Source organism: Arvicola amphibius, chromosome 8 (genome assembly GCF_903992535.2).
Source record: "Arvicola amphibius chromosome 8, mArvAmp1.2, whole genome shotgun sequence".
Lineage (NCBI taxonomy): Eukaryota > Metazoa > Chordata > Mammalia > Rodentia > Cricetidae > Arvicola > Arvicola amphibius.
In genome coordinates this window covers 84145077-84159373 of record NC_052054.1, presented here as the reverse complement: position 1 = coordinate 84159373, position 14297 = coordinate 84145077, and the positions used below count along the sequence as shown (strand labels likewise).

At 47.8% G+C, this 14297-nt stretch overlaps 1 protein-coding gene across 1 annotated transcript in view; it reads left to right on the top strand.

Moving 5' to 3' along the window:
• Cep89 (centrosomal protein 89) overlaps positions 1-13715 on the top strand; it is a 56276-nt gene extending 42561 nt beyond the window's left edge. Inside the window, exons 18-19 of the mRNA XM_038340415.1 lie at positions 447-616; positions 13338-13715. Of these exons, the coding sequence (XP_038196343.1) occupies positions 447-616; positions 13338-13578 (411 nt within the window). The 3' untranslated portion in view covers positions 13579-13715. The remainder of the gene's footprint in view (positions 1-446; positions 617-13337) is intronic.
• Positions 13716-14297: the final 582 nt, after the last annotated feature.

Genomic DNA, 14297 nt, shown 5'->3' with positions numbered 1-14297 from the left:
AGGTGCCCTTGGAAGCCAGAAGAGGGCGTCGGATCCTCTGGGGCTGGAGTTACAGGTGGTTTTGAACAGCCCACAGGAATGCTGGGAACTGAACATGGTTCCTCTGTAAGTATGTAAGCACTCTTAACCACCGAGCCATCTCTCAGGACTTTACCTGAAATTCTTTTGTATCATTTTTATTTTGTTTTCTGGAGTCAGAGTCTCACTATGTAACCCAGGTGACCGCAGACTCATTTCTGCCTCTGCCTCCGAGTGCTGGGATTACCCAGTTTCACACATTGCTGGGGACCGAGTCTAGGGCTTTGTGTGAATGCCAGGCGGGCACTCTACCCAAGCTGCAGCTGTGCATGGTCATTCGGTCCTTTTAAAATCTAGGCTTGCCTTCCAGCTCAGTGTTGTCTGAGGCACACCCAGCCCGGCTTGCTCACTGAATTCCTTCCCTGCAGGGGTACAAGAAACAGGCTGCGCTGAAGCTGGGGGACATCCATCACCGCCTGATGGAACAACAGGAGGACTTTGCCGGCAAAACAGCTCAGTACCAGAAGGAGATGCGGCACCTGCAGCAGATGCTGCGGGAAAAGCAAGAGGTCCTGGATGAGGCACTGCAGCAGAAACGGTAGGTTGTGAGTCTGTGCACATGAGCAAGCAGCAGCCAGAAGGGCGCCTCGGGTGCCCTCCTCTCGCACTGCTCCTTTGAGGCAGGGTCTCTCTGGGATCCTGGTGCTTGCATTTTCTCAGCTAGACTGGAAGCCAGCCAGCCCCATAATCCACTGTCCTTTGCCACCCTGAGAGCTAGACTTACATGTGCGTTTTGGGTGCCTGCCTTCTTACTGGAGGCTGGGATCCAAACACCTGGCCTTACGATTCCACAGCAAGTGATGCCACAGCCCAGAATCACTGAGCCAGCTCTCTCTCCAGCCCCTGTTCCCATTTTTGTTCTTTCTGTGTGTGTGTGTGTGTGTGTATTGTGGTGTGTGTATGTGAGTATGTATGGTGTGGGTATGTGTGTGTGGTGTGTATGTGTGTGTGGTGTGTGTGGTGTGTGTGTGGTGTGTATATGTGTGTGTGTGTGTGTGTGTGGTTTGTGTAGTGTTTGCTTGTTTTTAGATGCTCTGTAGCCCAGGCTGGTCTTCATTTCAGTCCAATGTTTATTTGACCCATCAGCAACAGATACACTTGATCACAGGTGGCTGGGAGGTGCATGGAGAGGACATATTTCAGGATATATGCCTGTCCCTGATTGGACCTGATGGGAGATGTGGTGAATTATGGGTTTTGCCTTTTTAAACCCCTGGGAAACATGACTCATGTCCATTTCCTGGGAACCCGGGTATGGACCTGGCCAGAGTCCATCCACCTGCCCTGTATTTAATTAAAACTTGCTTCAGATTTGGCTTTAAATTGTGGTAGTGGTCTTATTCTTGACTGATGGGATTAACATTTCTGGAGGCCCTCCCTCCCCCAGCGAGATTCAGACCACTCACCTAAGTCTAACGCTGGACCTTCACTCTGAAACTCCAGGGCTGAGGGGCCACCTCAGGAGGCAGATGCTCGGACTATCAGGGTGAACTGCTGTGCTGAGAAAAACAGCAAGAGCCTCCGCTCAGTCATGGTCTGCTCTATTCCGTAGGACCCCAGTCTGGGACATGGGGGGGGTGTGTTCCACTGGACTTTAATATTCTCCCATCCAGGGCAAATTGTGGGATGTTGCTCACCTGCCTGGTTCTGGTTGGTTGGAAAGTTTTGTCTGCCCGTTTTCAGTGTGTGGATGGGTCTGTTTGCTCTCTCTGCTGCTGCCAGCCACCACCGTGCCATGGCTGCTTTTGAGCTCTCTGGTCAGTGGATCTGGGTTAGCAGGAGTTGAGATGTCTTTGGGTGTGGTTGACACTGGAGTTGTTTAGGCTGGCTGTAGAGCTGGCTACCGCTCTCCACTCTCTGGTCCCAAGCATATTTCAGAGTTTCCTCTGCATCCTGTGTCAGTCGAGCTACCCGATGCTGTGACCAGGCAAAAAAAGAAAGCAGAACGGCCAAAAAGTTAGGTTTGATTTATGTGGCCATTCTGTGCCTCAAGATTTGTAAGTTTATTGAGCATGACTGTAATCTGTAATATCTGTGAAAAAAGTTAACTTAAAACTCATAACAGAGACGTGATAGTTAAAAATCTATGCATAGGTAATCTTTAAGGAGCCATGAGACATGACTGTTATTTTGGGGAGATAAGCACCACTTGCTTTGCCACCATCTCTAGGCAGGCACGTGAGGCAGGCACGTGAGGCAGGCACGTGAGGCAGGCATATGAGGCAGGCACATGAGGCAAGCACATCTCGGCCAGAGGTGGAGATGACATTTGCAGTTGTTATGTTGGAGCCTTGGTAAATCTGCCTCGTCGTATTTCAAGCAAGTTCTTGGTATTTGCAAATACCAATAAATACATTTTTTATTTCTCTTACTATTCAATTCCTAGTTTTATGTTCTCCATATGATAGTTCAGTCCTAAGAATGTGGATAGAATCTCTTTTTACTTTATTGCCTTTTGGTTGTTGTTTTTAATCAACATAATTGTGTGTTTGTTCTGTGTGGTCCAGGGAGTGATGTCCCACAGCCATACTTCCAGTTTTGAATTAATGAGTAAATTAAGCGTATAGCAAGCCAAACAAGTTACTCGTGGTAGGTAGGTAGGTAGGTGCATACCAGATAGACAGACAGCAAATAACGCACCGCAGAAATGAGTAAGGCAGCCAGCTGGAGTCCCGGGCAGAGCAGAGTCCCACGTGAGGCTTCCAAGTAAAAGAACAAACAGCAACGATAGAAACAATAGCATCAGATTGCATGTTTGCACCATCCAGTAGAAACTAGCTAGGGAAGTTGAGCTAGCTGTAGTTCATGACCTCTCTCTCCACGGCTTGTCTATCATGGCGTGGACATAGTCATAGCCCTTAGAAATGGCTCACCTTCTAGCTGTTCTCAAGGAACCTTGGGCTCTTCCCTCCCATAGTCAAGGGCCAGCCCACCCCAGACAGGAGACGCTGGAGGACACAGTGTGGTTGGTCTGAAAGGGGAAGCAGCCACCCAGAGCCAGTGTCTCCATGAGCCCTAAGAGCTCACGGCAACTGACCAGTGGAGTGTGCATTACCTAGGTGTACAAACTGGTGATGCAGGGGGCTGTGTTAACTCGAGTACACGTGCTGTGAGCTCGGTTCAGTGTGGCCAGCGCATCTGTCACTGCACCCATTGTAGGAATCCTTCTCAAATAAGGGATGCCACCAGGGGACCAAAGCCAGGCCAGCTCCTGAAAGGCTCGGGTCCTGGGTCCAGTCTGCCTTCTCATTCTATATTCTAGAACCACAAGGTGCAGCAGACAAGCAGTATTTTACAGGAGCATACGGGGCAGTCAGGTTGTTAAGGCTGTTAAGTTGTCTCAGCGAACTTCCCAGGTCTTTCTGCTCCAGGTAGCAAGTGAAGTCCTACGTGACGACAGGCAGAACTGTAACCCCCGCTTGGCAGGGTCAGCTATTCAGGGTCCTCTGAAGGGGCGCTAACCTGCAAGACATGAGCTGTAAAAGAGGAAGGAGACCAAGCAAGATTCTATTGTCAAGGTCTCCGTTTATTGGGGTGAAAGTTACAGCTTATATACCCTTGAATGGGGTGGAGGTAGGGGCAGGCAGGAACTCTGCCGGGGTAACTGAAGGTCATCAGCCAGCACCTGGAGTAAGCCGAAGCATGTGATTCATTAACATTGGAGTAAGGGGCGGGTTCCCTTAACAGATGTGATCCATTAGCATTGGAGTAAGGGGTGGGTTCCGTTAACGGATAGCTCTCAAGATAATGGGATGAGGGGTGGGTTCTCTGTAAACATCCTTAGGACAATGACCTCTGCTATCCCTGTAAGGACAATGGTCCCTGTCAAATCTATCCTTAGGAAAATGGTCCCTGACAAATCCCCCTTCCTTTTATTAAGGAAGGCAGCTAATAAGTGGAGAGCACTGGTCAGAATCTAACCACATTGTCAGACCTATAGGAGAAGGGACTGGGGCAAGGAGGACCCTTCTCTTGAGTGGAGTCTCCTATCCTCTCCTGGGAACAGAGGGGTGTCTTATGGGTAGTATTAATTATTTTTTGGCCCTTAATGATGGCCTGTGATGAGGGCTCATCTTAGGTCGAGTGGGGACCAGGTTTTTCTCCCCATTACCCGTCATAGGGTTCCCAGGGCCCTGTCTTAGGTTGGGGGCGGTCCCGCCATCAGATGCCCGTCCTTGAAGCTCCTCAAAAAGGTATCTAGCAAGACCAAAGTAAGCAGGTCTTTGACTGCAGGGTCCCTGTCTTAGGCTATGTGGAGGGCAATCCTCATCCCCTGACATCATGCCATGTTGAGCCGGCCTGTACGGCCTCTGTATGATGTGCTGTTCAGGGGAGGGCTCCACAATATTCCCGTCATTGGGCCTCTGCGTGGATATTAATGAAAAGACTGCGAGGAGCTTCTAAACCAAAAGGTATAAAAGATGTAATTTGGACACTAACGACTCCATCTCTGGACAAGAAGAAAGGGTACCTTCCAAACCCAGTATTCACCTTTTAGTCTGGCCTATGGTATAAACTCCTTCCTAAGTGCCTACTCCAATATAAGATTACGAGTGCTGCTTGCCAAAAATTTTTTCCAGGGATCCCAAGGTCTAACGGGTTTGGGGTCTGTAACAAGGGTAGAAAATTGAAGAGCAGCTGCAGGTCGTTCTGTCTCCGAAGTTCTGAGGTCCTCCGTGGAGCCACGAGTATTTAGGCGATGATAATGAACAGCAACGGAATCTTTTGTTATTTCGTCAACCTGGGTCTTAATAAAGCGGGTTAGTTTTGAAAAGGCCCATGGGCCAAAGGATAAAAGCAATAATAGTCCCAAAAGAGGGCCCAACAAACTGGGCAAGAGTGTGGATAGCCAGGGGGAGGTAGAAAACCAGTTTTGATACCAAGATTCCTGTTTTTCTCTGTTTCTTTTTCTTTCTTCTAAACTGATTTTTACCTTTTGTATGCTATCCTGTACTAGTCCTGTTTTATCTGAATAAAAGCAACATTCTTCTTTAAGGGCGACACAAAGTCCCCCTTCTTTAAGAAAAACAAGATCAAGGCCTCGTCTATTCTGCAGAACCACCTCTGACAGAGAGACTAATGAGTCCTTTAGGTTCTCCAGGCCCTTTTGTAATTCCTGGATGTCTCTGTCCACCGCCAAACTGAGTTGGGCATATTGCTGTTGGGAGGTGATAAGAGAGGCTATCCCTGTTCCTGCACCTGTGGCTCCTAATCCCAAAATAATAGCTAAAGTGATGGCTGTAATAGGTTCTCTCTTGTTTCGGGGCATAGTAGTGCCCTGTTCCCAAAAGTGGAGGAGATCCTCTGACTCATGTATCGTCAGACTAGGCACCAGCCGCACAAGCACACAATAATCTCTATTGATCAAAAAGTTATTGGTAATTATATAAGTGGTGAGGCCCGAGGCACAAGCAAAATAAAATTCTTCAGGTGCAGAAATATAAGAAAAAGAGATATTAACAATAAATGTCTGATTGCAGGTATACTGCAATGGTTGGGGAAAGCGTAAAGCTGGTCCCCTAAGGCATAGTCCTATGCCAGAGACCTGGCCTATCGTAATACCTTCACCGTCGACAGGATGCCACCTTAAATGCTTTGTATCATTAGTTAGATGGGGGGAGCCAAAGGCAGCCACACCTTCATAAAAGGGGGGCTTTGGTGAAAAGCAAACCCAGCATTCCTCATATAGGGAATTATTAATGGCATGTAAAGCAGTTATAGAAGCATTGACCATAGATAGAATAAGATCAGCAGAAGAGGGAAGTCCTTGGGGTAAGGTGGGTTGAAAAGGAGGGGCTGTTACAGAGGAACCATTGGTTGGGGGTTGTTTGTGAGATGGACGACTAGGTTGCCCACTAGCCAGAGAATGTAATGCCTTATTGGGGCCTACTGCGGTAACGGAGGATTGGGGGACTGTTCTTAGTAACTTTATTTTAAAAGTCACCCCCAAATCCCTTCCGGCCTTATAGAGACGGAGCCCCCATTCTACCCCTCTAGAGCTGGCCCAGTCAAATTTTTTTCCTGCTTCTGTAAAGGAAATTACCAAGGGGTTACACCAGCCCCTAGATTGGCTGTCAGATACACATTGAGCAGATAGTTTTGGGGCTGGATCTTTTCTCTTTACTTGAATATAATCCCAGGAAGAAGAGGGATTCCAATATGTATCCCCAGTAGTTTCACAGCCCCATGAGGCACAGAAATAATCAGAGCTATATCCACATTTGGAGGCCAGGGAGCGATTTCTGTGGGAGGCCCCAGGGCAAACATATATTGGTGTAAGGGCAAGGGAGGTCCTACTAAGTTTGTTGGCACAGCCAGGCTCCGTGGTATGACATGAATCTTCTGGAGCCTGAGTTAAAGGGAGAAACTTATCGGCCACTCCCCAATCTGTATGGCCTCCCAGAGCCAGTTTGCAGAGATCTACCTCTAGAGGGCCCCAATCAGGAGTTGCGGCTATGGTGGAGGAGGAGTTAGCAGTGTCACCTGCTTCATTTATGACCTGCCAGGTAAAATTGAAAAGTTGATACAGGAGTGTCGTCACTCCGATATGGTTGGTCCAAATTAGAAGGAGCCATAGACAAGGTGGTTTCAAGATTTCTGCCAGCAAGAGGAAATTTTCTCAGGGTTTACTTTCCCTGGTTGGATTATACAATTTTATCAAACGCTCAGGGAGCCACCTGGCATTTTGAGCCTTGGTATCATAAATACATGCATGGCCTTTTCCCCAAATAAGCACAGGGTCAGGGCCAGCCCAGACTCCCAACAGGGGGTCCTTCCATAGGGCTTGTGCATAAGTAGATTGGGTAGAAGGGTGCCACAATCTGTCCGCAGCGGACTGCCCTTGATTGTCCAAAGTTAGAAAATTGAGCACAAAGAGAGCATGAGCCAATATTGTCTTGGCATTGCCTTTTATGGGGTAAAGAGTCTCTTGTGTCATTAACTTAGAGATGGTATGCTTAAGAGTCTGATTGGCACGTTCAACAATGCCCTGGCCTTGTGGATTGTAGGGAATACCAGTACGATGTTTTATATTTAACTGGGCACAGAATTGTTTAAATTTTTGGCTAGTATAGCCAGGTCCATTGTCAGTCTTAAGCATTTGGGGATGTCCCATAGCAGAAAATGCAAGAAATAAGTGAGCAATGACCTGTTTAGTTGCTTCCCCCGTCTGAGCAGATGCATACAGGAAGCCACTATAAGTATCAATAGTAACATGAACATATTTAAGTTTACCAAAGGAGGGGACATGAGTAACATCCATTTGCCATAGTTCCCCTGGGATCAGGCCCCGAGGGTTGACTCCCAGATGAGGTTCAGGTAAAAAGGTCACACAATTCTTGCAATTTTTAACAATTTGTCTGGCTTGTTCTCTAGTTATACCAAATCTAAGACGCAAGGTTGAGGCATTAAGATGATGGAGTAAGTGAGCAGCCTGAGCCTCCTGTACAGGATCCTGTACAGAGACCGAGGCAACTAAACGAGTGCTCTTGTCCGCCAATTCATTTCCTCGTGTCAAAGGTCCAGGCAAACCAGAATGTGCTCGAATATGGCCCACAAAAAACAAATATGAACGGTCTCTAATTAATCTTTGAATTTTGGAGAACAATTGAAACGTTGGTGTTGAAGGCTGAATGGTAGGAACCATTTCGAGAACCTGAATAGCCCTCACAACATATTGGCTATCAGAGAACAAATTAAATTCTTGGTGGCGGATCAATTGGAATATGGTTAAAGCTGCATATAATTCTACCATCTGGGCAGATCTGTATGGGGTATCAATAGAGTAGGCCTTATCATTAATAACATATGAAGCTTTTCCATTTTTTGAGCCATCTATAAACACAAGTAAGGCATTTGGAATGGGCTGCAAGCGTGTATTCTTTAAAAATGTAAAAGGTGTAATATTAAGAAATTGGATAAGCCTGTTTCCTGGCATGTGGGTATCAAACTTTCCCCGAAACCCAGCAAGTAGCACAGCCCATTCATCATGTCTTTGTTGTAGCCAGGCTATCTGATCTCCCGAATATGGGGTAACAATAACATCTGGGTCACGGCCAAAGTATCGAACTGCAGTCTTGATACCTGAGAACAGAACCTGATTCACTAAAAAAGGATAGGAGGGCAAAACCTTGGATGAGGTAGCAGGCGCATGTATCCAAAGAAGCGGCTGCTCCTCTTGCCACAGGAGCCCTGATGGCATATAATCAGTGGCAAATGTCAATAGATAAAGGATTTTTTCAGGGTCAAAATATCCTGAGCCTTGCTGGGAGATAGCTTCTTCTACCCTTATAAGTGCGGCTTCTGCCTCTAATGTAAGGCTCCTAGGGGAACTAGGGTCAGGATCTCCTTGTAATATATTAAATAAAGGTTTTAAATCTCCTGTTGTGAGTCGCAAATAAGGGCGTAACCAATTAATATCACCTAAAAGTTTTTGAAAATCATTCAGGCAACGTAAACTCGTTCTTTTTATATGGATTTTTGAGGTGCGAATTAAGGTTGGTTCCAATTGAAACCCCAAAAACAAAAAGGGATAGCAAGTCTGAATTTTTTCTGGGGATATAATAAAGCCCCTATATTGTAAAGCCAAGACTAAATCCTGAGCTATTTTTTGTGCCATATCAGCCTTGTCTGCAGCTATTAACAAGTCATCCATGTAGTGGATGAGGTACGCAGAGGGGTAAAGTAACCTTATGGGATCCACAGATTGTGCCACAAAACGCTGGCATAGGGTGGGCGAGTTGGCCATGCCCTGTGGTAAGACTCGCCACTGAAACTGAGGGTTTGGGCCAACATGATTAGTAATTGGGATGGAAAACGCAAATCGCTTACAATCTGCCGGGTGAAGGGGTATAGAAAAAAAGCAGTTTTTTATGTCGATAACAATCTTGTGAAAATCTTTGGGAATAGCAACTGGTGATGGCAGGCCAGGCTGTAAAGCTCCCATGGGTAGCATGGTCTTATTAACTTCCCTTAAGTCCTGTAACAGTCTCCAGTCCCCATTTTTCTTTTTAATGACAAATATAGGGGTGTTCCATGGGGATGTGGAGGGCTCAAGATGTCCCTGCTCTAATTGTTCCTGCACCAACTGCAGGGCAGCCTGAACCTTTTCCTGAGGCATGGACCACTGGTCTATCCAGACTGGGTCATTAGACCTCCAAGATATCTTATCAGCCTGGAGTGCAGGAGGATCAGTGGCCCTTAGGAAAAAAGGTCCACGCCTAAGCCTAACCTACCTTGGTGTTGGCCAGTAGCAATAGGGTCTGTAAGTCCTTGTTCTTTCTTTCCTAATCCTTTACCAGGGAGGAATCCCATTTTAAGCATCTGTTTAGTGACAATTTCATTAGGACTAAGCATAATAACTCCCATTTGTTTTAAGATGTCCCTTCCCCAGAGGTTAACTGGGAGGCCTGGGACTATAAAAGGCTGAATGGTGCCTGAATTACCCTCTTTGTCTTTCCAGGTTAATAACTTAGAACTTTTTAAAGTATTCTGGGTTTGTCCTATACCTTGTAAGTGGGTGGCAGTGGAATCTACAGGCCATGCTTTAGGCCAGTACCTGGATGATAGTACAGTGGCATCCGCACCTGTGTCTAAAAGACCCTGGAATTGTTTATTATCTAGCCATAAAGTCATCATAGGTCGGGTATCAGAAAGCTGTTGTACCCAATATATGTCAGAAGAGCCGGGGCTCGAGGCACCACGTTTGTTTCCTTGGCAGGGGAATTGTCCCATCATAGGTAATGGCAGGGCTTGTGCTATGCGATGTCCAGCTCTAAGAGTTAAGGGGCCTTCAGTAGCAGTGGCAAGCAATTTAATTTCTCCTTCATAATCAGCATCAACCACAGAGGGAGTAACAGAAAGCCCCTTTAGGGAGCATGAAGCTCGCCCTATAATAAGATAGAACATGCCAGGAGGAGGAGGGCCATACAGCCCAGTCTCTACAATTGTGGTCCCATCCTCAGGGGTTATAATCCGGGTGGAGGAGGGGCACAAGTCCAATCCTGCGCTCCCTGGGGTGGCCCTGTAAAGGGGTTCCCTTGCATGAGCTGGCTGGTACAGAATTGGTGAGTAAGGGCCCCCGATCGGGGCCCCTCTCCTGTTTCCCTGAACCGCAGTAGCTGAGACAGGGGTTAGGGAGTTGCCCATATTATCAGTCTTGGATTTGCAATACCTTGCCCAATGTTTGCCCCGCCTACATCGGGGGCAGGGTCCTGGAGGGCCACCCCCTCTATCCTCAGGACAATTTTGGTTATTCTCAACTATTGATCGAGAGGGGCATTCTCTCGCAAAGTGTCCCAGTTGACCACAGGTGAAACATGTCTTCCCTCCGGGGCGAGAGTGTCCCCTTTGTCCCTGAAATACTGCGCCGATGGCCAGGCTGATTGACTTTGATAGCTGGTGACCAAAATTGTCTACCTCATTGCACACCTTAATCATACCAGAAACATCAATGTTCCTCATTTTTCCCCTTAATGCAGCTTTACATGCAGTATTGGCATTCTCAAAGGCCAGCTGTTTGACCAGGGTCCCTTCCATTTCCTCTGGCCCCAAGATTCTTTCTGCTGTTTCTTGGAGCCGACCCATAAACTGAGCATATGGTTCCTGAGGTCCCTGGATGATTTTAGTGAGCGGGGTGGTAGTGGCGCCAGTGGAGGGAACTGCCCTCCAAGCTGCCAAAGCAGCCTGTGCCGTCTGGGAAAGTATCCCAGTGGACAGTCCTTTTTGCTTGTCTTCATCTGCAAACTTGCCTTTACCAGCAATTTTATCAACTGTCCAGGAGGCAGTCTGACTTAATGGGTTCCTTCTATTTTCGTTTGCAAGGGCTTCAGCCCTATCGAGAAACTCAGACTTCCAAGTCAGGTATTGTCCTCTATTCAATACTGACTGGACCACCCTGCTCCATTCTATGGGCAGCATAAATCCTTCTCCTGCCAATCCCTCCAATATAGAAAAAGTAAAAGGTGCATTCATCCCATAATTTTTAACAGCAGAGTGAAGATCTTTAATATGTTTAATTTTTAATTTTTTATATATGGGCCGGAAAGTTTCATATTCATTTTGTTCAGGCTCTTCCTCCGAATCAGAGGCCATCTGATCTTGCTCATAATTGCCCTCTTGCCTTGGCTCTAGCCCTGGGGGGGTTTCTGTGGTATCAGGCTGAGACTCAGCAGCCTCTTCCACTTGTCTGGCTCGTGACCGGGTCAGGACTGGATAAGCCATTTTACGATTAAGTTTAGAGTTTGCCCGTTTGTCTAAAGTCGTGCCCTTTCCCATAGTAAACTGTAAATCCTGAATCTGAACAGAAAGGTCTGAGAGCTCATGTTGTAATGCAAGCACTTGTTTGAGACCTCCTATTTGCGCCTTAAGGGCAGCTTTTGTATTAAGTAATTCCTGAATCAAGGGAGTGGGCAAAGGCATGCTATCGGGGGCAGTCAGAACATAAGGCGGTGGCCGCGGAGTCCTTTTTGGCTGACTAAGAAAGACGCGGGGGGGGGCTTTATCCCCTCTACCATACCTTCCTTTCTCATAACTAGCCGCTTCTACCTCTAACTCATTTTCGGACCCTGAATCCAAAGGCTCCTCTGGACTTTGAATCCAGCGATCCGAGTCCTGCAGGCCGGGTTTGATTTCATTTTTAAAAGCGACCAGCGATGGATAAATGCTTTTAGGCGGCTTTTGGATCTCATCTTCAGCGGGCACGGTCTCTTTTTGGGGAGCTGTTATAGATTTAATAGGTCCTGGGGAGGAGTCCTCGGGGATACTAATAACAACCAAAGGACAGGGGGAAGAACACCCACCCTCTTCATTTTTACAAGATGGCGGGCGGGATGCCTCTAAGAATTCAGTGACTATCGTTAGGAGATGGGAACCATCCCCTCCTTTTTCTGGACTATTTATGACGTCCCTGATCAGGGACCAGTAACTAAAAACAATTTCTGGCACAGAATCACCTCCTCTAATCATCTTACTAAGATCTTTGCCCACCTTGTCCCAAATTTTGGGATGTATCTCTGGGCCTGTTAAAACTAACCAAGGGCATTTTTCATCTATAAAACAAAAGAATTCAGCTAAATCTCTCTTTTTAACTCTTACTCCTCTTTCCCTAAGTGACTGTTGAAATTCCCATATGAATTTCTCTTCCTTTGAAAGCGATTGTCCCATGTCCTATAGACGACAACGAACCTGCGCCTACCTCCGTCCTGCAGACCTGTCTGAGTATCACAGCTGGTCAGGACCTTATTTTCCTTCGTCCCGGGACTGCGCCTCGTCGTCCGATTAGTTGGCCGTACTTCAGGGTCCCTGTTCAGGCGCCACTGTAACCCCCGCTTGGCAGGGTCAGCTATTCAGGGTCCTCTGAAGGGGCGCTAACCTGCAAGACATGAGCTGTAAAAGAGGAAGGAGACCAAGCAAGATTCTATTGTCAAGGTCTCCGTTTATTGGGGTGAAAGTTACAGCTTATATACCCTTGAATGGGGTGGAGGTAGGGGCAGGCAGGAACTCTGCCGGGGTAACTGAAGGTCATCAGCCAGCACCTGGAGTAAGCCGAAGCATGTGATTCATTAACATTGGAGTAAGGGGTGGGTTCCCTTAACAGATGTGATCCATTAGCATTGGAGTAAGGGGTGGGTTCCGTTAACGGATAGCTCTCAAGATAATGGGATGAGGGGTGGGTTCTCTGTAAACATCCTTAGGACAATGACCTCTGCTATCCCTGTAAGGACAATGGTCCCTGTCAAATCTATCCTTAGGAAAATGGTCCCTGACACAGAACAAGCCAATGCTTTAGTTAAATCACTAAATAAATCAGTACCTAAGAATTGGTCCTTCCTATCTTAGTTCTGCATTCACTGCTGTTTCTTTGTGGCGAAACCTTCAAAATCCTCCCTGGCTCTTGGACTGGAAGCATCTGTCACCGGAGGTCTTACTGCTTCAAGGCTCAGATGCGCTATTGGAATTTCTTTTCTTTTTCAAAAGATGTGCGTGTGTCCATCCGTTCGTCTGTTTGTCTGTCTGTCTGTGTTTACATATGTGCGTGGAGACCTTAGAAGTTGACATCAAAGTCTTCCACAGCCACTCTCCCCCCTCTTTCTTCTCTAGACCCAGTCTCTCCATCTGGCTAGACTGGTGGACCAGCAAGACCAAGGATCCCAAGGATCCGCACTCAGGTCCTTGACTGACTGAGGCGACTCCCAGCCCCCGACTTCCTTCTCAGTTGCGCTGTTTTCAACCCACCTTTTCCTTCTTTTTTTCTTCTCCAGAGAAATGGAAGGTGAGCTTGAAATGGTTCTGGAGTCCACTGCCAAGGAAAACAGAAGGATGCGAGGCCTTCTCCAGGCCACGCTGGAGAGGGGCAGCCCACAGCGCACCAGAGCTCGTGAGGACGCTTGCTTCAGTGGCATCGCTCAGGAAGACCTGCTGATCGGCCACGATTTCAGCTACGGTGACGTGCAGCCTGCTGCTACCATTGCCCGCCAGAGTCTGGGGGAGTCTGTGGCCTAGACCTCCTTGTCTGAGGTGGACTTACCCCAAGCTCACGGTGGGTGGCTCCTCTCCTCAGGAGAGCCCGTGTGGCGAGGAAGCCAGAGGAAGCCACTGAGTGACACAGGGAAGAGAAATAAACCGGCCCAGGCACCGCATGCTTGTCCATGTTTCTTTTCGGCTTTAATTCATTTTTCTTTTTTAAAAAGTGTCAGGTATGATCCCAGGGGTCTATACAGGTGAGGCAGCAGGCTGCCACTGGGCTACACCCCAGCACGGGTTCTGGAGTCCACTGAGTTCTGAGTTCTGAGTCAGGGTCTCACCGTGCAGCCCAGGCAGGCCTTGAACGCTTGATCTTCATGCCTTACTGTTATTCTTTATAAAGATATGGTGGTGGGGGGACCAGTCCTATGAGGGGCAGCAGTCCCAGGAGGGGCAGCGGTGGGACACCCAAGGCCTCAGATGGGCAGAGGCGGGTCCCCCAGGCCTCAGTGGGTCCCCTTGGCAGGCGGGAGACCGGCGGTGGGTGAGAGATAGACAGATACTCCATGCAGAGAGAGAGAGTTTGGGTATAGTTTATCTGGTGGGTTATGGAGGGGAAAGGGAGGAGGGAAGGGGAAAGGAGAAGAAGGGGGGACAGTAGTTACCACTTTGGAAGAGGGACTGAAAAAGTGAGAGCAGGCTGGAGAGGTGGAGGGTGTAGGAGGTGGGGATGGGAGTGGGTGGAGCATGTCTCTTAA